Genomic DNA, 25,080 nt, shown 5'->3' with positions numbered 1-25,080 from the left:
AAGGCGGAACTGGATTATGGATATGACGCTGAGTCGCTAGCACCCGCAAAGGGCCGAGTCAGACCCTGATCCATGTGCAGCTAGGTACAGACTAGAACATCCGACCTTTAGCTTGGGGATGTTTGCATTAGAAAGAACGCTTCGCGCAGTTGCAAAGCGATCGAGGGGTCCGCAATAGCCCATTAAATCTGTGTTTCGCCGTCCCTGGACCTTCTTCAATCACGACCCCTACGCGCTTCAACCGACATGGCGGACTCGCACATTCAATTGCCGACTGATCCCAGCTTCTTGGCTGAAGTATGGGTATGTATACGCGTATTTTAAGTGACCGAGGTATTTGTCTTGCTAACGCAGCTACAGACATGGTACGGCATCGGCTTCACCATCATCACATTGCGGTACATTGCTCGAATTCGATCTGTTGGCTTCAGGGGATTCCAGGGAGATGATTATATTGCCATTCTTGTATGTAAACACCCCAAGTCCAGCAATATCCCACCACTGACAGCACGTAGAGTCTGGCGCTATACACTGCGGATGCAGTGCTTGTTGATGTTTGCTGTAAGTCTTTTGGCCATGACGACCCTGGAAACCTCGGTGCTAACACAGGAAACTAGATCACAAAGGCACCAACGTCGACATCCCAGCCACTATGATCGATTCACTTACCGACGCGGAAGTCGATAGAGTACGGGACGGATCAAAGGCACAGCTAGCTGCCTGGTATACATATACTGGACTCATCTGTAGGCGCCCCCGATCGCAACGAGTCAAAACCACACACTGACACGGCTTAGGGTGCATGAAGTTCATGTTGTTGTTCTTCTATCGACGTATAACAATGGGCACTTTTCAGAATCGTCTGGTCCGCTGGTGTTTCTGGATGTGCGGCGCAACATACATCGCAGTGTTTCTCACTGTAACATTCGGCTGCCACCCGTAAGTCCTTTCGTATGAACACATTCGCGCGTCTGCTCACCATCTCCAGTACTGCAATGAACTGGCAAGTTCGCCCACTCCCTCCCCGTACGTGTACGTTCAAGCCTCAAAACTTCTACGTCGGCGCCATTCTCAACGTTATCACCGATGTCATAATCCTTGCCATTCCTGTCCCGATGCTCTGGGGGTTGCAGATAAAGCTTAGCAAGAAGATTGCCATTGCCCTGTTCATCTGCTCAGGAACGTTCGTCATCGCCGCTGCTATTGTACGCGCCGCGCTCACCCTGGGCAACACCCCCTCTGGACTGAACATCAACCGCTGGGGAGTCCGCGAGACTATCGTTGGCATTATCACCGTGAACCTGCCCATTCTTAGACCCATGTTCAGGCGGAACTTCTGGCGCGGGAATACTTATGTCGCGGAATCGTCGTCATACGGGCGCTCACGCCCTACAAAGAGCGGATACGGGCTTGGTACATTTGAGCTGAGGTCAGAGCCCGATTCCAAGCGTGGCGCTGCTGCATCAGATGTAGAGCTGGTGACTGTGCCGAGGAGCGCTTCCAGGTCATCCCGGAGAAGTTCCTCGATTGAGAAGGAAACTGGCGACAGAAGCATTCAAGTGGTAGTGCAGCAAAGTTACCACGTTAGTTCGTCTCCGAGAAGTGTGGATGAAGAGCTGGGTGGTTGGGATGAAGAAGATAAAGATCGAGGTCGCGCGTTTCAAACGAACATCTCGTCAGGAATGAGGCCTTAAGTCGAAGAGACGAGCATACAAACTATCGTAATCTATAAGGAAAGCCACTACATAGGCAAATAATGATACCGAAGCCGACAATTGCCCTCGGCTGTTTGAAAGCACACAAGAACACAAGAAGGCAGGACGTTGGTCCAGGAATGTGGATTGCCTCTTGAGAGCCGTATAGACGAGCAGAGAAAAGGAAACTCGGGGATATGACTGCAACATACTACAAGAAATACCGCAGGGTAATGTGCCCCAGCTGTGAGCTTGAAAGACCTCGGTATTGCAGTGATAGTATCTGAAAAAGTAACACTTAACATGACAGTTGGCAAGGCTGTCATTGGAGCGTTCACGGTAGTTGACAACGATCCTCATACCGAGAAACCATTCTAACCTAATCCTTAGGTTATACTAAAACCTATATGCCTTAATCTAACCGGACACTAGACTTCACTTCCCTGCAAATCATTTCGGCCGCCTTTTCGGCGAAAGCGTAGACAGCCGTCAAAATGTTCCCTCGCGGTATGATTGGCAAAACACTGGCATCGCAAACCCTCACATTTTTCGTTCCGTATACTCTCAGTCCATCATCAACTACGCCACCCAGATCTTCTCTCATCATTGAACATGTGCTGGATGGATGGTAGTTCGTTGCTGCGTTGGTTGGGAGTATTTTCTTCGCATCTTCGAGCGATGAAACTGGGAAAGGAAAAGTTCGAGGTAATCGTTTTCCTTGCGGCTTTGTCATGGCAGTGAAGGTAGGCTTCTGGAAGAGTCTCTCAATGAGAAGCAAGTGGCGAGCCAATATCTCCGTATCAAGGGGATGAGAAAGGTAGTTGAACTTGATCTCTGGCTGATGCGAAGGATCAGAGGATATGTGACAGCTTCCACGCGAGAAAGGATGAGCCAACATGGCAATAACAGTTACAAAGTTCCCATTGACGAAAGGCGGTGTGCCTTTGGGAAGAGACTCAGTGTCTCGGTGACGCTGCGAGCGAACCAGGAATGTGGTGGCGGTCGCTTCACTAGGGCTTTCAATTGTTTTTTGAATGACGGAATACTGGGCTCGTAAACTCGGATTGGTCTCTCCTTCCACCGAATCTTTTACTATTTCAGTGAGTTGCTGCGTCTCTGACGGTGTTTCCAGCATCTGCAGTGGTGTAAAAGCAAAACTGTATGCTGGTCCTTCCGCTAGTCGACCAGTGCGGCTTCGTTCATACTCCAACGATGCAGCCTTCTTCATTTCGGAATCCCATAATCCTTCGTCGCGCGTAAGGATATCGTCTTGAGTCTCGCATGACAAGCCGCAGTTGAGATGATCCTGCAAATTCTCACCAACTCCCGGAAGCTCGTACAGGACTGGTACATTCGCGGCTGCGAGGACCTTTCTGGATCCTATACCCGACCGTTCCAAAATGAAGGGAGATTCAAACACGCCTGCGCAGAGAATGACATCGCGAGCACTGATCAAATGCTCTTCCCCGTGGTATGTGTAGCGAATCCCTTTTGCATTGAGCTTTCCATCAGCAGTCAACGTTTCATCAAATGCAATCTTATCGACCTTTACGCCAGTCCTCAATGTTACATTGCCTCGTTTCAATGCGGGCTCCAGAAATGCTGTACCTGCATGACTTCGCTCGCCTTTTGAAGAATCGATCGCATTGGTAACAGTGACTGCTCCAGCAGAGCTCTCGGCAAAACCTGTAGTACTTGTCGCGTGGCCAAGCTCCTCGAATGCTTTTATCCACTGCAATTGGAGAACATCCATAGTAGGCGGGTACGATGTTTGCACACGATCGAGAAAACCAACATCATCGTTCACTCTCGGTCCAGAGCTTCCAGCCTGCCACCGGCTGTAGCAATCCTGCATGCCTTGGGAGCTCCAATCTGCTCTCCCTGACTCTGATAGAAGCTCCCCCGCCAGGCGATCATGCCACTCGTAGTTAGGAAACACCACGCTGTGACTGTTAATCGCACTAGTACCGCCAACCAACTTTCCTCTCGGATGCTTCACCCTCTTATCATTCAAGCCTGGCTCCGGCGCGGTAGAGTAACCCCAATCATAAGCAGGATCCGACTGAAGCGTCGGCGATAGGCCGGGCGTTTGAACTTTGGGATCATTGCGATAATGTTCTCCAGCTTCCAGAACAAGGATCCGGTGGTCGGGCAGCTGTTGTGAGAGACGAGACGCGATCAAGCATGAGGCTGACCCAGCCCCGACCAGGATGAAGTCGTAGTCCTCTGCGCCAGCGGAAATGTTGTCGCCTGTCATTGTTAGAGCATAGATGGTGAACGTCGGGAGATCTTAAACCCATGTAATTTCAGACTATAACTCGCAGGCCAAATCGTCAACGTCATGTCCAACGAGATAAGCCAGTAGTATGGTTTCGCCTATCAAGTCTGGTTAGGTGGCTACAAGGGTAAATCGGCGTTTCCGGGGCGGTAAGCTACACAATTCCTGCGGCCTTCCTCATTGAGGTTGGGGGCCAAAAGATCATGATAAGCGTTCTATAAACGAGGCTATGTCAATACATGAGGGTCACCCTGATGCATAAAAGTTGATGGCTTGCGAATCTAGCGCTCGCTTAATTCACACGGTACTCCCATGCACCCATCTCGTTCGCATCCTGCTGCCCCTCACCCCCACGAATACATCCTTAACGTACATTCATCAAATCAACCTTGGGTTGCTCGTTAGTAAAGGTATCGTGATCTTGCCCTAATGCATCCATTAACGGATTTATCCCGTTCTTTGGCTGCAACATGCTTCTCGGCTCGACTGAGTTCCTACCTTTACAGCTCTTCAATATTATCATTAGTGCATCGAGCTGATCAACAACACACATCACGAGACGTTCTGAAGTCTGATATCTGTTTGGCTTTCCATCGTTCTCTCGTCATCCTCATTAGAATAACTCTCTAATTGACCCGTGACGTTCTTGATATCGTAGTATTCCTCATCGCCTGTGCACCAGACCGAGCAGTAGATGGTGTAGTTCTCACACCATCGACACGTATGCCCTTTTGAGTGTTGTTCCTCGCCGAGTTCACGTATCCGCCTCAGGCCTTGCGTATCGTCATCACATTATCCAGGCGGGGTGTAGAATGAAGAGTGGTTATGATGCTCTCTTGTGCACTAGGCCCAAGCTGGATTTTCATTAGCCTGGCTGGATGATGAGTGACAGGCGACGACTTCGCAACACGTTGGCCTACATCGAAATCCGTCTTCGGTTCCGCCGATGTCAGAGAGAACGGTCGGATTTAGCTCGCTCCTGCACAAGGTAAAAATATGCGACCCTGCCCCGATTTTGCGCATGTATCTTACGTTGCGCAGGGCCATGTTGTGGGTGCACCCTGGTGTGCAGGCTTTTGTGAGGGGCTTTTCGAATTTCGGTCTCTAAGAATCCCGAGCGCGGCTTTCCCATTGGCCGACTCTTACACCTCATTGTATTATGCGCTAGTCTGCATAGAGTAACTCGGGAGAGAAACACTCATGCTCTTCCTCATGCTGAATGCAGATCAAGATCATTGACTAGTATCGCGAGCCCGACGTTAAGCTATAAATACCCAAGCTGCTTTGACCGACTTGATGTGACGAGTCCATTTCTCAGTACACTCAAGCATGGCAAGCGAGAGCACAACAAAACCTTTCATCACTCGTGTTGATGCCTCAAGTGCTTCGACCACTTCACAGCAATTGATCGACATCGTCGAGCGGGATGGCGGCGTGATTGTTGAGAAGCTCATCACCCCTTCTCATGCCGAAAGAATCCGAAGTGACCTTGGGCCTCATTTCGATGGGGACAGACCCGATCAGTACGGCTTTTTCCCCAGCACGACTCAGCGTGCATCCGGATTGTTCGCTTATTCAGATGCATGCGTCAAGCTTGCATGCGCGCCGCTTTTTATCGACGTCGCTAATGCTTTGGTATCCTCAACATATTCTTTTTGGCGTGGTGATAAGAAGAAAACAGTGAGCGGAAAACCAATCATATCCTCTACGGTAGGCTTTCGTATCAATCCTGGAGGCAAACAACAGGTCTTACATCGGGATGATAAGTATGCCTTTGTTCATTCGTAACGCCACGACCGACTGACAAACGCAACAAGTGACTATCATCCCCATGACAAGGAGCTTCCCGTCATGATCGGCTGCGTAACTGCCTTGACGAAGACGACCAAGGAGAATGGGGCGACTGTTGCAATCCCCGGGTCGCATCTATGGGACCGAAATAGACGGCCTTTGGATGAAGAAACCGTTCCTGTGGAGTTAGAGCCTGGTGACGCCTTCATGTTTCTTGGCAACGTTTACCATGGAGGAGGAGCGAACGTGACTAAGTATGTCATTGCAATCCCCGAAACTCATTACTTCACATCGCTGACGATACTGCTCTTGCTAGGGACGATTACAGAGAAACCGTTGGCATATTTCTCTGCAAACCGACGTTGCGACCTGCTGAGAATCAGTTTCTTGTGGTACCGCTCGAGAGAGCAAGGGCCCTGAAACCACAGGCCCAAAGACTGTTGGGATACGGTCTTTGCGAACCAGGCGTAGGGTTCATGGAATACTCAGACCCAATGAGGGTTCTTTTTGGTGTAGAAGATGAGGAAACAGTGAACATGTGAATCAAGTACAAGGATCAACAGGAATCTCCATCATCAGAAAACGATGAAAGCTCCATTTTGTGGTTTTTCTCGATGGTAAAGACGATTGTGACAATAAAAAAGCAAGAATATCTTCTGATGGAAACCCATAGGACACAATGTATGCTCGCTTATGTATATATTCTTTGGATGTTCAGCTTGGTCACGTAAAAGAGAGGTAACATTTGGTCTGACGGTTCTGCGACCAACGCGAGACGGTATCATATATCTGGTGTACGGGTAGTTCAGTCTAAGAAGGATGTGGATGTTTGGTACCTAAGTTATATGTTTGAAGCAGGGACTGATGATGCAATCCAGCTACCCCGCGTTGGAAGCGAAGTTTGAAGCACGGACGTTTTCGACGGAAGAAACTCTCACGACACAGTATCTCTCCACCTCGCCAAACGTTTCATCTTCTGTCTTATCACGTTATCTTCTTCGCAATCTGTGGATTTATCATGGTGGATGCTGATGCCGTCGCATTCAACATTGCTGTCTTCATTACCGCCCTTTTCCTGTTAGAATTCGGCGCAGACAAGTTTGTTGACCACACTACCATTGTCGCCCATCGCACAGGCATATCTGAAACCATCATTGGCCTCGTTACTGCAGGAGGAGAGTGGGAAGAGGTTCGTTACCAACTGCGGACCACACGTGTCGTCTATCTTGCTAACTTCCTGCGTCATAGCTCGCCGTCGTTGTCGCGTCTCTTGCACGCAATCGCGCATCTCTGGCCATCGGTAATATTGTTGGATCCGCCATCTCAAATATCCTAGGTGCATTTTCTTTAGGCCTCTTGTTTCACAACAAGGATGAACCTGTCCACTTTGACCAAAGCTCACGGGTGTATTCGCTCGTCTTGCTTGCTCTAACCACCTTTACGACGCCAATGCTATATCTCCCAGCAAAGTCTGTATGGCTAGTTCACGGCACTTTGTTAATCGCATTCTTCGCTATATATGTTGCATCCGTAGGGTGGGCGATCAGCAGAGGAAATCTGACTGCCCCGGAAGGTTCCGACAGCGATGGCGACAGCAATGGCACTAGCGATAATGAGAGCAACGATGGATATGACGATGATGTTGTCGTGGATAGGACACACGATGCTGAAGCAGACGACCATAACATCATTGAATCCCCCTACATCGACTTCAACGGACGGACGTCTCCGACCTTCAATCCCATCAGCTCTATGACGCAACCGCCCTCTCAAAATCGCAGGAAGCACCGAGCCCTACTATATCATACATCAAGACTTCTACTCGGTTTTCTCGCTATCTGCCTTGCAGGTTATGTGCTCTCTCATGCTGCCTCTACCATTGTCGACGAGTTTAAGAGCTCGGACGTGTTATTTGGTGTGGTAATTCTTGCAATCGCCACTACACTGCCTGAAAAGTTTATCGCTGTGATGAGTGGTCACCGAGGATACGCCGGGGTTCTTGTTGCCAATACAGCTGGTAGCAATATCTTCCTGCTCACACTTTGCTCAGGGATTGTCATGCTTGACACCAAGGGAATCTTCCGACAGGGTAACATTGGCGCCCTTGAACTAGGAGTGCTGTGGGTTTCAACAACTGTGTTTACTGCGACGGTCTGGTGTGGTGCAAAATTCTGTCGGTGGATAGGAGGTACGATGCTAATGGCCTATATTGTATTTATAGTGGCAGAATTCGCAGTGGGTAAACCTACGTGATGTGGTAAGTAGTCACTGACACTCTCGAGATAAATTCCTGATCTTCTTCAGTTTCCGTGTATGCAATGTCTTTGCCGTTATGTTCTTGATAACTTGACAATACCACAATGCGCTGCCTCCTCGGACCCTCCTCGGCCCTTCTGTAAATTTCGTGCCTTCATCTACAACCTCGTTCATCTATCGAAAATGATAGCAACATCGCATCCCAAGCAGAACTCTCTACCTTGTGGGTTGTGCTGCAGTTGCAATCTACTTCTTGTTGAGCATGACTGCTAAGCAACGACGCCTGCTCCTACCAGCCTGATTAGTAATTGAGTTCACGTTCATGAAAGCGATTGACCTATGGTAAAACGGTATGTAAGCAAATCTGGTCGTATCGGTCTAAAAAGCACTCTATTCAGATTTTTTGCGATAATAACATTTGCATTCCGCTCTGCAGCTTCATTACTGCGTACCGGTCAGTTCGTTGGGGAGGTCCGGCGTATCCAGGGATGGTCGCACGGACGTCGTGAGAAAGTTGGCTCTCGGTTCGTTCCACTGGACTATTGTACTGCACCCTTCAAATCACAATGCCAATTAGACGTGCACACACAAAGTCACGGTTCGGGTGCGACCAATGCAGGCGACGCCGTGTCAAATGCGACGAGAAATACCCGCGTTGTCTCATTTGCACGGGTCGCGGAGATGAATGTTCATACCTCCAGCGAAGGGCGACAAGCGAGCATTCACCCAGGAATACCGGAGCCTCGATAGGGCCTTCAACCGAGCTCGATCCAGAGCATGAGTTCGTCTCGAGGCCGGAAACTGCATCGAGCTCATGTTTGCTTCCCACTGGAACCGAAACGCAACCAGAGCCACCGCTAGGTGAAGCAACGAGACTTCGCGAACTGAAGCTCATGTACTATTGGTCGAGAGATACGCGCAACAGTTTTATCAGAAGGATCGAGACCGACGACATCACACTAGACCATATCACTCAAGAGGCATTGCGACACGACTACTTGATGGAGGCGGTCTTTGCACTGACCTCTTTGCACATTGCGCGAAAGTCAGAAGGAATCGTCGTGGTTGATGAGTATGTCAGTACCGCTGCTCAATACGAGGCTAAGTCTGTAGCTGGGCTACGGAGTGCATTCGGCACGATCTCAGAAAGCAATTGCGATGCAATCTACCTTACAGCCTGTATGGTTATGGTATGCACCATATTATCACCTCTCATCCGGCACGAGTGCAACGGAAAAGCCCACTCGACTGTGGAGGAAGCGCTGATATCAACAACTTTTATGACTGAAATCAAGTCTATGATCGAAGTGAGCCAGGAATGGATCAAACAAGATCATTTGACGGGCATGTTCAACAAACACACTAGGACCAGTTCCATGATGCCACGCCTACCCTTGGAAGGGCTAAGACTTTTGAATGCAAAGGACAATACTGGAGAAACGCGCATTGTCTTTGATCACACCATCGACGAGTTGGAAAGGGCACAGGAAGCCAGGTTGACAGAGCCGTGGATTACGACACTGCAGTCCGAATATTTGAACGCTCTAAGGCGTAAAGATGATCTCGCCCTGGTCATCCTTATGCTATGGAGTGTTCTCTTAGGTCAGCTGGATGGCATGAGATGGTCTGGGCATCATCTGGTAGATGAGATCTCATATATGCTCAACAACAAGAGCGATAGATGGACCTGGATTACAGAGTGGAGTCAATCACATGTCAAAGTGTAGTTCCATGTATCTATGGCCTCCGGCTGTTTTGCAGATACCCAGAAAGCAGCAGCTTGTTGTCTTGATCATTTAATTGGTGTAAGAAGTAGTCTGCTACTGTGTTTTTGTGATGGCAAAAGTGCATTTCTATGTACGGCTCACCTGTTCTGCTTATGTACCTCTTCGGTAATGTTTGTCCCGGGCGAGCTGCCTCAACCCATCTTGTATTGCCTTAGCTTACTCTGGGCTATTCGAGATCGATCCGATCTACCCTAATGCGGCAGAGCGTGCATGGCAGACTAGCCACGCACCCATAGTAGGTTTCACAGAGGATCGTCTTACTCATATCGTCACTAACTAGGTATATCCTTATTCCACGGCGCCGGTTAAGTGAGAAGGAGGCCGCTCCTGGCAATCTTGCTCTTTCAGCTGCCAGAGAGCTGGTGAAATCACTAGGGCTGTGAATTATACTGTAAAATATTGCTACTATAGACATCTAGAACTTTCTAGCAGGCACCGTTGCTTATCCATCTGACATCGTATTCGTATTCGTTCTCTTTCTCGTGCTCGTATTCGTTCCGACCCTCGTACTCGCTGCTGTCCTCATCCCTGGGGCAATTAATCAGCCGAGCTTAACTCATCGCTCAATACAGGAATTGTGCAATTTCGCGTCGTGGGCTGCAAGAAAGCTGTAAGCAAGTCGAAAGCAAGGTCTATCCACTGAGGCTGTTTGGGACAGACTCTTGCGATCAAGGCAGGCAACAGGAATATGAGACCTAACCGAGTGGTATTGGCCCAACAGCTTCCGACTGTTCGATCTTGGGTGGCGCGACACTATGGATAAACACACGCTACCAAGTTTGCAATCGTTCTATGGCCGCACTTTCTGCGTCAGAAAGGTTCCGCAGTATCATCTAGAGGCGTTCCTCTCGCTATTCCCTTAATTGCCTCGTCTCATGCGGCGTTTTGACTTCAGCAGCCTAGATGGGCACTTATCGTTGTCTTGTGGCATTGTTCACGGGAAAGCTGTACGATGGTCAAAGGTTGATGATAGTGCGCCCTGTATTTGACTATGGAGTCTATCGCATCCGAAGTTGCAACAACTTCTCGCATCATGCATCAGTAACCACAGGAGCTTTTCCAATCCATTTTTCCTCAACCATCTCGGTCAGCAACCACATCGCTAAACCCTGCCTTTGAATTTGGTATCCAACATCGCCCAGATACCCTGCTTTGACTGGTTTTGCTGCACCATCCTTCAGTATTGGCACTCTGAACACAGTCCAGTTCAATTCGCTTGGAAGTTTGACCATTTGTGCTGTCATAGCATTGATATCGGCATACCCAGGGTACGAGAAGTAATAGATGCCCTTGAGTAACATGGACCAGATGATGGAGGGTCGATCTTGTGGGTCGGGAAAAGACGGAGTGCTCAAGAACAGAGCGCGTGTGTATCTATGCTTCTGGAGCAATGGAAGAATAATCTTGTAACCGGCGGCAATAGGCTGTGCAAGATCAATAACATGTTTTGAGGGTGATCGCTTGGTCGAGAGCATACCGTTGACCCTTTCTTCTTGTTACTCGGAACGGGTCCGAGAAAAGATACACAAGTTTTTGCACCACCAGCAATAGCTTTCTCAACAGCCAGGGAGTCGGTCAATTGTCCAGTATAGACATTCGCTCTACTCGTGATTTCTGAAGGTAGTTTTGACGGATTCCGCACGTATAAAGACAGAGAATGATCCGCTCGGAGCGCCGCGAGACAGAAGTCAACACCAGCGGGTCCTACCGTGGATCAGCATCAGCTAAAGCCGCATCCAGAACTTTGGGCTGGGCGTGAGAAGGAAACCTACCAGTACCACCAAATACAAGAATGTGACGAGACATGCTGGGCTCCTGTGAGCAATAAATTTCTATGTTTTGAGATTGTTGGAGATCACGAAGACCTTATATCCTGTATCATATGAACTGACCTGTGCCAAGGCAAATGATTAAAACGGATCCAGCTCAGTAAGCAAGAATATTGCTATTGTAATCTCGTATGTCACTAGACTCCTTGAAATCCGTTGTATTTCGCCCGCATCACGTGGCAGACGCAGATCTTCTGCCGTTTGGGGAAAAAGCAGTGACGCCTTCTACATCACTGTATAGACCGTTCAATACGATGATACATTGGCGGATGTTTGAAGTAGCTCCAAGTGGGAAGAGTTCAACTCAACCAGTGCCTTTCGAGGGTAGCAGTCCAGGTAAGCCACAAGCCTTATGAGGATGTTTCGCAGCTATTCTGACATTGCGTAGAGGATGTGATCGTCGCCGGTGACGGTGAATCCGAATCAGATGCCAAGAACGACGAGGATGGTTACTGGTCCACAGCCAATTTGGGTATACGAGAACCTGATCGTTTTCGTGTTGCGGATCTCTTGAACAGGGACCATTGCGACACAGAGGGTATGAAGGATGCTATCAGCTTGCACCCGGTTGATGGACCCGCATCTCAGGCTGGTGGACTTCAGCGTTGCGAACCTTCACTAACACCATTGACATCGCCAACTGTATTGTTCGTTAGCTATGGAGATGCATGACAGTTGCTCCGGCTACAATAACCCTGGGTTGCGACATCCACTTGAGCAAAGATTTGTGTTTCAACCAGCAAAATGCAAGATGTGACTCCACTACCTCCCTAAAAGAGCTTAGTCGTACCTAGCTATTTACTTAGCAATGCATTCGCAAGTACCCTAATAAGTAACTTATTTAGCGTATTATTTCTAGACATTTATATTTATAGAGAATCTTAGTTTCCCTAGGTCTTAGAATCTATAGCTAATAGACAGAAGATTGTATTTAGCCTGAAGTGAGTTCGCACCAAAGGTTTTTATGTATAGATTAATATACGATTGCGCGAAAGCTCTTAGCCCTGGACCATTCAAGTTACGTGATGGCAAGGGAGTACATCGAGCTGTCAATGCAAGGGACCGGCGGTGACAATCCTCCAGAAACTACAAGAGATCAGTCACAACGGCTAGTGCAGAAGCTGGCGAAGGAGCAAGGTAATTGAACTCCGTTGTAAGTGGGTCTCTTCTATCTAACACTGAAAAGACAATTACGCGCCCCTCGTGATTACGAGTATCTGCAATGGCAATAACGGCGACAGTAACGGCGACAGCACCAACAACAGGAAACGAACGTGCAAGCAGAAACTCTCTTCGCCAGCCAAGCGACAGAGGCAAACGTATTCAGTGGGGCAACGAAAGCCTTTTTTCTGGGGCCAACCGCTCGTCATTTGTTCACCCGGCTCATTCTACGCCACTAAGAGACGCTAAAGTCATCGTAACAGCGGAGCTGGACCGGCTCCGATGCCTCGCGATGCACCTATGACACAGAATGAGAAGCCAGTCGGTACAATGGCATTGCTGGGGTAAATGGCCGGGTACACGTCGGGGAATATGATCTTTGTGAATGACGGCTCTCCGCCGGCTTCCCAATTCGAATCGACCATACTGCAGATTGACATAAAGTGCTGGGATTTATGCAAGAAGTTGGGAAACAAGGACCCAAGAGGCTTTGCGATAATTCATACACAGAATCGACGATGTTCGACCGCCTTGCATACTTTATGCAAGTACCAGGTGATGCGTTGTTAATGAAGGTTAGTCACACGGATGTAACACTTACCTGCATAAGCTACAGACGGATCTTTCCTAAATGGGACCTTTGCCGCCAACCGAGTGGTACGCTTACGAAGTAACGCAACACCTGTCTGACGGCCCTGCGTAAATGGCGCAGAATAGTGTTCGTGAAATCTGCGGTTGGTCTAGGTTTCAAACTCTTTCCGGTGCCGTCCCCCAGTGCTCGAACCACCTGCCTCGCCAGGTATTCTTGAAATGGCTATGCGGAAGGTAATTTCTACACTGGGAGAGGGTGGACAATGGTGTCGAGTCAGATAGCCATCTCCGAGAGTGACGTCTCGTGACAGATCAGTGTCCATCCGGTAACCTTGGCTTCTTTCAAACGCGGGAACAGCATGTTCATACTACCGCTCAGCACGAAGGCTTTCGGTAATTCCAGGTTTATAGTAACAGCACTAAGTTCATGTTATTGAGTAACCTACTTGGAGTACCCAAGCTCGCGTGTTCCACTTGTCGTTGACAATGATAGAGATTGCGTCGCTAAGGTCGTTGAAGTTCAGTGTTCGACAGCCTAGAAATGCTCGACCTCCGCGCAACTTCCTGCGCACATGGCCGTGGCTTACCTCATATATGAGGAGCAGAGCGTTGAGATGCTTCTGTTGGAGGTGGGATTGCATCAACGCGATCGAAGTGTGAGCTTCAAGGTAGACCGAATCCATTCCTTGAATAGCCAATTCTCTCTCCGATGGCTTGTCCTGTTCGCTACATTACCGATGCTTCATTAGGCTGTCACCCTGATCTCAACTCCAATTGTCTGCTTACCTAATCGATCCAAAACAAGCCAAATCCATTCTATATCGCAAAGTCTACAACACGATCGATGGTCGACTTGCTGGCACGAACATCGCGTGTGCTGCTATCTTCCCGAAGTACTGGATAGGGGATCTGTGAAAGGCTAGCGTCCTCCGCTGATCAATCCGGCGAATCTTGAGATGTTAATCGCACCCTGATTAGGGAACAGGGGCATATTTTGGCAATAACTGCAGGTGCACCCACATATATGTGCACAGGGATTGGAGTACTTCATTAAGCATCTTTCTCGATCTCCGTGTCCGCGAGGAACGATAGATGCGATTCGCACATGTAGCTCGAAGGGACAGGGATCTGCAGCTCACAGCTTTAACATTGGCCGATGGAACCACGCGCTTCGGACGGTGTTCTTTTCTTTATCGTCCTCAGGTCCTTTGGAAGATTCCAGTGTAGTTCATCGCTGAGCTTGATCGTAGGTTGTGGCTCCAGCGCACTGCGTGAGCACATACCACTCGATGTTTCAAGATCTCGTCGGTCTCACATGCAAGCCCAGTATATGGTGCTCTAGTGCCACCCTCTCAACATCTCGTGTGGTCAATTATGGTTTGTCCTGGGCAATTGTGGCGCAAAATATTCGACCAAAGGATAAGAAATATACTAAAGTGTATGATTCGTACGTCCGAGCAATATGTATGTGCTATGATGTCCTACCTCAAGAGTGGCGGATCCGTGTTGGTACAACGTGGCTCAGAGACCGGTGAGGACTTAAAGTCCACAGTCTGTATGGTGCGGTCAGTGCGAAGGGGCCAAAAATCACGCATCTGATCACAATATGCATTAAGGTGGGGTATCGTAACATAACCGTGCAGGTTATCTTACGGTCAATCTAACAGATCGACGCCATTAGAGGTCGTAGACCTATAAGATCCGTCAGCCTTGTAAACGACGTTACACGGCAACCGGTGAGTTGACCGGCACACTCAGCCTCATTCCATGCTACCAAAAAGTGCATGGGAAATCAAGGATGAACGGTCAGACACGTTACCACTTCCACATTGCACCGCGCAATGGGGCTGCTCACGTCGTATCAGATGCTCCAATCCGAGAGCCTATAAATTCCGATTATGTACCTATATAGTTTGCCATCCAGCCGCAGCATCTGTATCGCGCTACTCTGTGTATTCGATGCATGACCAGGCCAATCAGGCAACCTCCCCACATGACCTACCCAAGCGGCGATCGTCCGACGCCTCCGGATTCAGTGCCGACCACAACAAAGCACTCAGGAGATGACAATGAGTCAATACACTCGGAAGCAACAGGGCCTCTCGTTGGACCTGGTATGCTATTGGACAGCAAGGATCTTTACAGATCTGATCCCCGCGAAGAGTGGACTGTCTGTGATATTGGAATTAATCCAAGTGATACAGACGCTTCGGCCAAGTTTGCACTAATTGTAAAGCGCGACAAAATCCAAGAAGATGACGGATCATCAGGACTCAAACTTTATTCCATCAAAGTGCAGAGTCCACTCATCAAGACTGCATTGGGCCCCGTCTTTCATAATTATCCAGGGATCAAGACAAGCTTGAAGAATCTCACGTTTTCGGCTCCTTTCCGAGAATTCTTCTACAGGTGGCAGGAGTTATGCCAAGCGTCAAAGCTTTCACAACATGAGGAGACCCAAAGTGCACACTTCAAACTCCTCTTCGACATTCTGTCCGTTGAGATTAAACCTCACATCGAAGAAGTGGGAGATCTCCTACTCAACAATGTTATCAACTTCAATTACCTTTGGGCGATCTTCGAACCCGGAATGGAGATATATTCCCTCGTTGATGGGAAACACCGTCTATATCGCCTAACAAGTTCACATTATGTACCACTTGGCGACGGGACAAAGCTTTTTCGACTAGCTTGTCAATTCGTTGATTTAGATGGCGTGAACTTCGGGTACAATTGCACGACCCTTACCATTGGCGAATTCGCAGATGTCATGAGGATTGTGGATTTGACCGTACTTCCCGCATACATGAAACCTGATATCGACCTTATCCGGGCTCAGCTCATTGAGCGGGGGAAGAAGTTCGAGAGCTTGAATGGATGCCATTACAAAGCATATGCTGGAGTTTATACTTTGGCAAACATTTCTTGGGGCCGCTCACGGAGAACCACGGTACGTCTATCTTGTCTCGGGATGATTTCATCTGGTTAATTGATACTGTAGCTCCAATACGGACGCGTCATAGTGGATGATGCCATGTACAGTCGTTACAACGGAGGCTCTGAGAAATCTCTACAAGCACTGGACAAGTCGAATTTTGGGAGACTACAATCATCTATTGGATCTATATTCGATATAGATGACAATGACTTTGATGATACAAATGCACCACCTGCGTATCAGGCCATGAGATACGCCATGCAGCAAGCGAGACGCCGGGAAGACAGGGCGCGCTCTCAAGCCAACAGTAAGCCAGTCAGACGGGAGAGACTTCGTTCGAGCTAAAATCACAAAGGTACCTCGACTACTACCCTACGTGAAGAGCATTACGTATTCTGTACTTCAATGGTTCGCGGCTTTTGCCTAACATCAAAAGAGTGGGGTAAGCGACAAAGTCCAGACTGCAATATACGTAGATGATCTGACAGAGACCGATAGTATCACTCTATGTCGACAATATTGCGGAGATCTTGTGGAACGAAGAGGCTTTCGACCGCCTAGTACTCCCTCACGATTACAAACGACTGATCAGAGGTTTTGTCCACATGCAATTGAATTCGATGGATGAATTCGACGACGTAATGAAAGGAAAGGGTCAGTACGATCCTTCGTTTCGGCGTCTCCGGAAGAGTGAGGACTGACAGAAAATAGGGCAAGGTATCATAATGCTTCTTAGTGGCGAGCCTGGAACAGGCAAGACCCTTACAGCGGAGTCAGGTAAGTCGCACCTATTTCGATGTAATGCATCTCGTATTGACCGTCATCGCAGTTGCAGAGGATATGCGTAGCCCACTGTACTCAATAGGCGCAGGCGAGCTAGGCGAGTCAGCCGACGAAGTGGAGCGCAGTTTGCGCCGCGTACTCGAAATATCCACCAAATGGGGAGCCGTCCTACTCCTAGATGATTGCGACGTCTTCCTTGAGCAGCGTTCCAGCAAGTCCATCCAGCGCAATAAGCTTGTATCCGTCTTCTTGCGCCTGCTAGAATATTACCAAGGCGTCATGTTCCTAACCACTAATCGTGTCGACGCATTTGACCCAGCATTCGAATCCCGTATCCATCTGACTATTCAGTTTCCGAAGCTTGATTTCGATTCGAGACTGCATGTTTGGAGAACATTTGTGCGACCGAAAAGCATAGAGTCGAAGTATGCGAGCAACGTTCGGGACGAAGATTTGCAGCAGCTCGCAAACAAGGATCTCAATGGGCGACAAATCAAAAACATCGTCAAAACAGCCAGACTCTTAGCCGCGAGCGAGAAGACATCGCTTGAGATGGATCACATCGAGGCTGTCATGAGTGTCAAATAGAAGTGTTTAGGTGGCTTCACAGCTTAGTATCGCTCGACAAGTAGATACGGGTCTGTTCACTGGCGACCGCTGCGCCATTTATCTTGGTCCTTGATTTCTGCATACACGAACCAATCTAGTGCCAGTAAACTTAGTGAAATGTTACCATGCTTCGTGGCGTCGCTTCGAGTTCTTTTGCCATTCTGCTGTTGCTCCGAAGAACCCCAATAAATAACAGCCTTTAGCCAACTCGAGTCAAGATTCTCTACCCGTCTGCCTGTAAGTATATACTGAGGTCGCGCCGGCCCTTTTGTTTGCCTCTTTAAGTCTACTATTTCCCGTGTTCCTTGTTGCTTCTTTAGGGTCAATACTCGTATGGTCCCACACTCCTCCCTCGACCGTTCCGCTGCTGAGCCTACTCAGGCTGAGCTGTTGCCTAGTAGCTTGTAAAGCATGAGCGATCCAGCTCTGAGTCGGATCTACCCAGTTTGCCCTAGATACCTGGAGTGGCCCTCGCAGCAGATTGTCGAAAGCGCCGGCATCTTACAGCACAGTGACATTGGGAGCTTTGTGTTTCTCCAGGTTAGGAGGAATGAGGTTAGATGTTCGCTTCAAGTACGGCACGAGTCAATCAAACGTGTAGCTCTGATCGCCGATTAAGTCAGCCCAACCTTGGTAGGAAGGACCCTGTGGTTCCTCGATGATACGCCATCGTGTTGAGGTCCGAGCTGCCTCCAAGATTCTTTCGTTGCGCATAGTGGATGAGGCGCTCTGCAGCTGAAACTTTAGGGGTTGAAGTGGTTCCCAGGACCGGCATGACCAGACCGTAGTACGGAATCACTAAATGGGCCATTGTCTTGTTCATTAATACTGCCAGACCCAAGAACGGTAACAGAAGCACAGGCTGCCGGCCGGGACGCAATGGCAAGACCCGCAGTCCCTCCGCCGACTACTGCCGGTAATTAGCGCGGAACTCCTGGGTTGCACGGTCGTTGTTGACGATAGGCAGATGCCATCGCTTTGACTGAATGTGAAAGTAAGTAAGTCACTTACTAACATGGACATACGTGGCATTGGCTGCCGTGCCATTACAAATGCGAGATTGAGCAGTGGTACCTACAGCTAATGCGTAAAGAACGACGGCGACTGTTACGGTGGAAGGAATAATTCTCGGTAAGACTCACAGGGCGAAAAAACAACGTTGGAACATTGCGCACGAATGAGAAGGATGTGGGTCTGTTGCGCATGCAAATTCGTAATATCGCTTCAGACCCCGGTCGTATCCTTGCGAATAGCGAATCCCACTCTCGACTTTCAGCCCCTGACACTGGGCCATGTAAATCGGCCCGAGGCAAAGTGAGCTGACAATCGCAGTGTCTAAAGTAGACATTCACTACATGCGCTTTCGTTAAGTAGCATATGCCTACATGGTATTTATACTGTAAGGTAGCACAGATCTACGTCCCCTAAAAGACCTCCGTGGTCGCAGCTCTTTTCACAGTGTACACTTCAAAGAGGGTCTCTTGAACATGATAATGTGGTCAGGCTTGGAGAGTGCGAACACGTTCAAGGTGTGTTCGAGAACAAAACCGCGATTGGAGTGAACGGTACATCGTTTCATAATAGTGACCCGAATCCGAACCCGGTTCGCTAGTTTCGTACACGAGCCTATATTCTATTTTCTGTTTGAAGAAAAATTTCAAGTCCTATTAGGGTTGAGCTCATATATATCGAGCTCGACGCCCACCGTCTCCGACTCATCGATACATACTTGAGATGTCGTCACATTCGTACATTTGCTGTTCTCGTCCTTCGAGCTAACCTCGTCGATCTTCACGAAGTTTCCCGGGCTGCGAGGGTCACTGCTCAGTCGAGCCTTCCTGCTTCCTGTCCGAGCGCGAAGAGAGAAGGCATTGCTACCGATGGTTGCTCGATTGCTCATGACGTCGTTGTGTTTGACGAAGCGAACCAGGCGGTTTAGGACGGAGAATTCCAGCTTCAGCTTCACACTGTACACAGCCGTCTTGTATGTCGTCTGGACCTCATAATGGCCGGAGAATTGGACAGCAAGAAGTGTAATATCGAAGACCAGAACCATGACGTTGACGAAGATAAGGTGTGTAAAGAGGTTCTTTAGAGACCTTCGCCTACCGTCGCCGCCAGTCCCAAGCAGACGTACTGTGCCGTAGATGTATATGATAGAGATAATGGCTTCTTGGACAGAGATGACGACGATCTGTATTTTGTCGTATATCATGAAGCCGGGTAAGAAGCGAGCGGATTGTTTGGAGTTTGTGCCCAATGCTAGGGTGATTAGGGGCAAGCCGAGAACGACCCCATTGACCACGATCATGTACAAGACCCAGCGCGTCGTTTTCCTGTCCTGGACGACCAGATGTAGCCGAGAATACAGCACGACTGATTGTCCTATCACCATACACGCCCAGCCAACACCGACTATTGCGCTTGACAGCAGGTCCAGGCTGGTGACCTGGAAGAACTTGAGGATGAATCCAATAGCGTGAGGAACGATACCAAAATTGGCAATAACGCAGCTCCAGAAGTATACCCCCCTCCATTGTTTGAAGACGGAGAAGATGAGGAAGGTGATTTCGATGACATTGTACAACGCAATGGTCAGGAACGCCCCCATGGTCATCAAAATTGGCAGGCCGACGTTCACGCCGCCGACAATGCCCACATCCTCCTCTTTGACCATGGCCGGTTGCGGAGACCACGTCGAGCTGTAAGACAAGGAGAGGAATTACGTGAATCCTTCGGAACGTTAGATGATATGCACTGCAAACAAAACATTGGAGGGGAGTTCTCACCAAAAAGTGCGGGAGCGAGCAATACCGCGTCCAACACGATGATATCGTTTGCAATGCCCCTGTGCATGGCATGATTGAGACGCACCCGAGATTCAACATTCGTCTGCGATCCGTGACACTGACCGATCAGCGAATGTGGTGGCATGCACAAAAGCAAATCCTCGAAGCCTATATTGGCATACGGCAGCTGTTTCGTCGCAGAGGCTCTTGAAGGTTTGTATGAGCCTCGGAACCAAATGTGCGAACTATGATCCTTCGAGCTCCAGGAAGACGGGTTGAGTTCCCCGGGTTCCCACCAGTCAATCATATATGGACTGGCAAGTCCGTGCGTGTGATGGGCGTCGCTTAGCTGCAGGTGTCTGCGCCAGGCTCCGGGATTGCGGTGGCCCCCATGTCCGCCTAGCGCAAAGGAGGGTGCATCGCCATTCTTATTCGCTCGGGGGCTGCCGAGGTGCCGTGGCCACCAGAGTTTTTGTTCCACATTCACATCAACAAACGGTTATGATAGGCGCGTGCACGCAATGTTGAAGGCCCATGCAGATAAAGTTTGGGATTACGTGGAATGACATACCCTGTGAACCGCAAAGACAGGAGAAGTGAGGGAATAACAAGAATCTCGAAGTGATCGAGGGTGTGGACAACAGACACAATAGATCATCCACAGCCAGAGATCCTTTGCACACGTGTCTTTTAGCGGACTCGCGCACAAAGGTGGAGTTCTTGCGGCCCAACCAGATATTTTATTGTTACCATGAGACGGCCTACTAGCGAAGGCGGAGAGAACAGTGAAAGCGAAAAGTGGGCAATCGAATATGGGAGCAAACGATAGCAATGCGCATGGTTGCAAGATGGTAGAAAAGCCTTGCTGCGCGTTCTTCCTGGCCAGCCACCATTCTCTATGATACAGCATCGAACCACTGTTAACATGGAGCCAAAGCGATCAAGGTTCTGGAGTACATCAGCTTAATACACAACCTTTTCTCCAAAGGGTTTTCCCCACCTTGGCGCGAGGGCCGTTGATCGACTACTGCCCAGGAGGGGTCGTATCGACAGCGACTTTCCAACAGCAGGATACAATTCAGCCTTTTCAGCCGATTTCACCGCGATACGAAGGTCTTTCAAGCTTAAGGCTAGAGCGGCGGTATCCGTTGCTAGATGGGGCACCAGCCACAAAACCAGGAAACTAGCTGTTCAAGTCGCATGACCCACGAACGAATTGGCAACGCTATCGGTCATGCACTTCGAGTGAATCTTCTTGCCAAAGCCGTAACTAAGGCCAACCGCCATACTTTAGGTAGTGGTAACGTTGCTACATAGGAAAATGTAGTTATGGTTAATCTTAGTAACTTAAAATATGCCTAAGCCACCATAGAAACGGATTATATCGCGTTGGCAAACGAGAGACAAAATATCTCAGACTCCGCTATGACGCGTATCGGTCTGAATAGGCTTTGTATGGCCTACCATGAAGGTGAGTGCCCACTATTGGCACCGCAAACGCATCCAAATCCTGTCGCGTCTGCGAAAGTGCCATTTCTGGCGTTGATGATGCTTTTGCCAATCTTTGAGTGATTTCAATCCCGATCGTGCTATAATCAATGATTGATCGGTTTGCATCTCTCTTCGCTCTGAGAATACAATAGTCTCCCATCGTGTACACCTCTTGAACATGCATTGTTTGCGGCTTCTCTCATCAGGTCTTTGCTTCACCAGCTCTTGCCCGGCCAGATGAGCGCCCTGCATACTTTGCGGACCCGTCTGCGGCAGCCCATTGTAATTTCTGGTTCGACATTGTCTCAGACACAGACTGCAAGGCGATGCCCGGAAGACCTGGTGCAACATTCGAAGATTCTCCACGAGGGCTATGTTGCGACTATAGCTTTTCTGGACTACTCAAATCACCAAATCACTTTAGAACCCTCTTGTAGATGTAAACTGCAACAATTTCAATACCTTGCAATCCCACTGCGTTGAAGCCTTTGCTAAACTCACGGGCGCACCCACTCCTTCAACAACAAACGCTCCTCCCATAGCCATCCCGAGCAATACTCAACGAGTCGTCACACTAAGGCCTCCCCAGTCCGGCATCGTCGCGAACTGCAACAAATTCCATCCCCAAGTTCCGGGAGAGTTCTGCGCAGATATCGCGAACAAGGAAGCTATCACCTTAAAGCAGTTCATAGCTTAGGATAGGGGTGTAAGTGATGACTTGAGTTTAATGTAGGCAGACACTTTTTTCTGTGTGGGCATCATCGGCTTCACGCCCACACCTACGCCTTTGATAATTATAAAAGCTACTTCTACCAACGAGCACAACACCCGGTAAAGGCATCCCTTTCCCGCAAAGCCTGACATGGTGTCTAATTGCAACGAACTCCGTCGTCAAGTCTCCTGCGAATTGGCAGGTTCTCGCCAATGGAAGCGAATTCTGAGGGAAGCATTCCCTCCGCACCTGTGCGCCGTCCTCTCGCAGCACATGCACCAGATATTGATGGCAACAGCCAGGCGTCAACATTGACCGACTCAAGTTTCTCATCCAAAGCACCGTAGAATGGAACGCGTTCTGTTGTCACCCAGCCTTTTTCAGCAGACTTCATCAAGTTTCAGTGCTACACAAGCACTTTTGGTAGGACAACAATGCTTCGAAGAAATTGAGTGCACCATGAGTGCACCATTCAATCGAGATAGGCTGGCCTCTCCACGCAAGCCACATCCTCGGCTACTCGTCCTGGCGTTGCCTAGACGTTCTTCAGCACCCGAATGTAGCCAAGCGTCGTAGACCAACCAGATTGTTGTCCCTTTACGGGCTTCACTCTCGCTATAGCCGGTCGCAAAGACGTCGGCAACGGCGAAAATTGAGTTCTTCCCGCCCGATGCATTGGGTTATCTTGTCTCCTTTCCTCCATGTCTGAAAGTCATCGAGGCATCCACACGTTTCTTCGCTCGCGCGGGTAATTAAGATCAGGGTCAGTCAATCAGTCCATATCTTCGAATTGCGAGTAAATTGGCATTCCTATTGAGCACTCTCCCTTCTCCATTCTCTAGATTTGAGATCATGGCTATTCCTGCCTCTCTCAGCAAGAAGCCTGATCAGAAAAGCCCTGTCGGAACCAATCACTACGTTAAGATACATACACGTGTGTCAAGCGTCTTAAGGAGATTGTCTGCCACTCGAGTTTGGTCATAATCTAGAGAGAGTATTAAGACCCTATATTAGCTAGCTGCCCCTATCTTTCCTCTCTAGAGTAAGTGCCTTAACCTCTACATCTGTTAAGAACTCCACAGCATTACTATCCGCAATTTCAAGCCCCCACCTAATGTTACCAGACCTTGTTCTGAACCATCCTAGTCGAGTTCGAAAATGCTTGTCAGCGCGTAGACAAGAGGCACCTTTATTCCGGGCCAGTTCAAGATAAGCATCGCTGCCTGCAATCAAGATTCCCACATCCGCCACGGTGTCTACGCTTCGCAGGAGCGGGGAGAAATATCGATCTTTGCAGACAAGAAGCAGGATACTAGTCACAACCAGCCATGCAAGAATAGCAACGCTCATCCAAGTGGCTATCGGAGACATGCGTAACATCTCGATAGGCTCCGACATCGTCAAGGTGGTCGTGGGTTCCGCCATTGGCGTTGCTTTCAACTGGCTCACAAAAGTATAATTGTCGTCGCCCCCGCTTGAAGCACTATTGTAGCCAGGTCCTAAATCTGCAGGGAGGTCTTCGTCCGGCTTTTGGAAAACCAGGTTGCCAGTGTCGTTGAGCGAGACATTATTGCTTGCAAAATGCTGAAAAAACACGGTGAACGTCTTTTGAGCGGTTGCTTCGAGTATGCTATAATTCAGTAAAGATTCGGGATTGTTACCAGCCAGTGCCAACATCGAATAAGCCATGAAGTCGAGATTAAGGCCAGAACTCTTAATATTGTAAGTCCGGTCGTCGAGACTCTCGTCGCAATCTTGTTTTTGTGGCGGAGAGTAACAGCCCTGTAAGTTCTCAAGCTGCGCAGCGTGCAATAGAGCCTTCATAAAGAGATGGCCAAAGCTGAACGTGACGTTGCCCGGATCCCCGTCCAAAGGTAATGGTCTGTTGACGAAGTTGTCAGCCCATGCCGGGGCGTAGCGCGATGGGTCGCTCCTGATCACGTAGTCTTGAACCCGATTCTTGGACTGCTCTATGCTAACGCTTGCCTCAGCAGACTCGATAACCGGTTCACACTCTAGCATCGCTAGCTTTGGAGGCTGAGGCCATAGCAGCTTGGAAGAGCCTCCTGGGACGGTGGTGATATTTTCCGGAGCTGACCCGTGGATCCACTTCACAGTGAAGTTCTTCGTTCCATCGGCTTCTAAAGTGTCATTCATCAAAGGTGACCAGTTCCCAACTGAGCCGGTACCTGGTAGTATATCTGAACTCCCAGCACAGCAAATCAGTTGAGTGTTTCCGGAAAGCGGAGTCGCATATAAATCGATGGGACTGCAGGAATCCGTGTCTGAGACATTGGGGTGAAAATTAATGACGGACAGGGGTGAATTGGGATTAGAATCAGACAGGTAATCTCGGCATGTGATCGAGTAA

General features: G+C 49.1%; 7 protein-coding genes across 7 annotated transcripts; 4 read left to right on the top strand and 3 right to left on the bottom strand.

Moving 5' to 3' along the window:
• Positions 1–652: 652 nt before the first annotated feature.
• N0V89_004906 (uncharacterized protein) lies at positions 653–1,694 on the top strand (the record flags this gene model as incomplete). The annotated part of the gene is made up of 2 exons (XM_056213687.1): positions 653–723; positions 989–1,694. The coding sequence occupies 2 exons, from the start codon at positions 653–655 to the stop codon at positions 1,692–1,694; spliced, it is 777 nt and encodes a 258-aa protein (XP_056070954.1).
• A 412-nt stretch (positions 1,695–2,106) lies between these two features.
• Positions 2,107–4,294, bottom strand: N0V89_004905 (uncharacterized protein; the record flags this gene model as incomplete). Its single annotated transcript, XM_056213686.1, has 2 exons — positions 2,107–3,944; positions 4,291–4,294. The coding sequence occupies 2 exons, from the start codon at positions 4,292–4,294 to the stop codon at positions 2,107–2,109; spliced, it is 1,842 nt and encodes a 613-aa protein (XP_056070953.1).
• Positions 4,295–8,796: 4,502 nt separating this feature from the next.
• Positions 8,797–9,746, top strand: N0V89_004904 (uncharacterized protein; the record flags this gene model as incomplete). Its single annotated transcript, XM_056213685.1, has 2 exons — positions 8,797–8,800; positions 8,869–9,746. The coding sequence occupies 2 exons, from the start codon at positions 8,797–8,799 to the stop codon at positions 9,744–9,746; spliced, it is 882 nt and encodes a 293-aa protein (XP_056070952.1).
• A 5,634-nt stretch (positions 9,747–15,380) lies between these two features.
• Positions 15,381–17,026, top strand: N0V89_004903 (uncharacterized protein; the record flags this gene model as incomplete). Its single annotated transcript, XM_056213684.1, has 5 exons — positions 15,381–16,029; positions 16,078–16,337; positions 16,389–16,632; positions 16,762–16,767; positions 16,824–17,026. The coding sequence occupies 5 exons, from the start codon at positions 15,381–15,383 to the stop codon at positions 17,024–17,026; spliced, it is 1,362 nt and encodes a 453-aa protein (XP_056070951.1).
• Positions 17,027–17,050: 24 nt separating this feature from the next.
• On the top strand, positions 17,051–17,696 carry N0V89_004902 (uncharacterized protein; the record flags this gene model as incomplete). The annotated part of the gene is made up of 2 exons (XM_056213683.1): positions 17,051–17,102; positions 17,155–17,696. 2 exons carry the CDS (start codon positions 17,051–17,053, stop codon positions 17,694–17,696), a joined length of 594 nt encoding a protein of 197 aa, XP_056070950.1.
• Positions 17,697–19,374: 1,678 nt separating this feature from the next.
• On the bottom strand, positions 19,375–20,394 carry N0V89_004901 (uncharacterized protein; the record flags this gene model as incomplete). Its single annotated transcript, XM_056213682.1, has 1 exon — positions 19,375–20,394. The coding sequence occupies one exon, from the start codon at positions 20,392–20,394 to the stop codon at positions 19,375–19,377; it is 1,020 nt and encodes a 339-aa protein (XP_056070949.1).
• A 3,329-nt stretch (positions 20,395–23,723) lies between these two features.
• N0V89_004900 (uncharacterized protein) lies at positions 23,724–24,866 on the bottom strand (the record flags this gene model as incomplete). Its single annotated transcript, XM_056213681.1, has 1 exon — positions 23,724–24,866. One exon carries the CDS (start codon positions 24,864–24,866, stop codon positions 23,724–23,726), a length of 1,143 nt encoding a protein of 380 aa, XP_056070948.1.
• Positions 24,867–25,080: the final 214 nt, after the last annotated feature.

The sequence above is a fragment of the Didymosphaeria variabile genome (assembly GCF_027946475.1).
Source record: "Didymosphaeria variabile strain IMI 356815 chromosome Unknown scaffold_4, whole genome shotgun sequence".
NCBI classification, from domain to species: Eukaryota; Fungi; Ascomycota; class Dothideomycetes; order Pleosporales; family Didymosphaeriaceae; genus Didymosphaeria; species Didymosphaeria variabile.
This window is presented reverse-complemented; position numbering and strand designations above follow the sequence as displayed.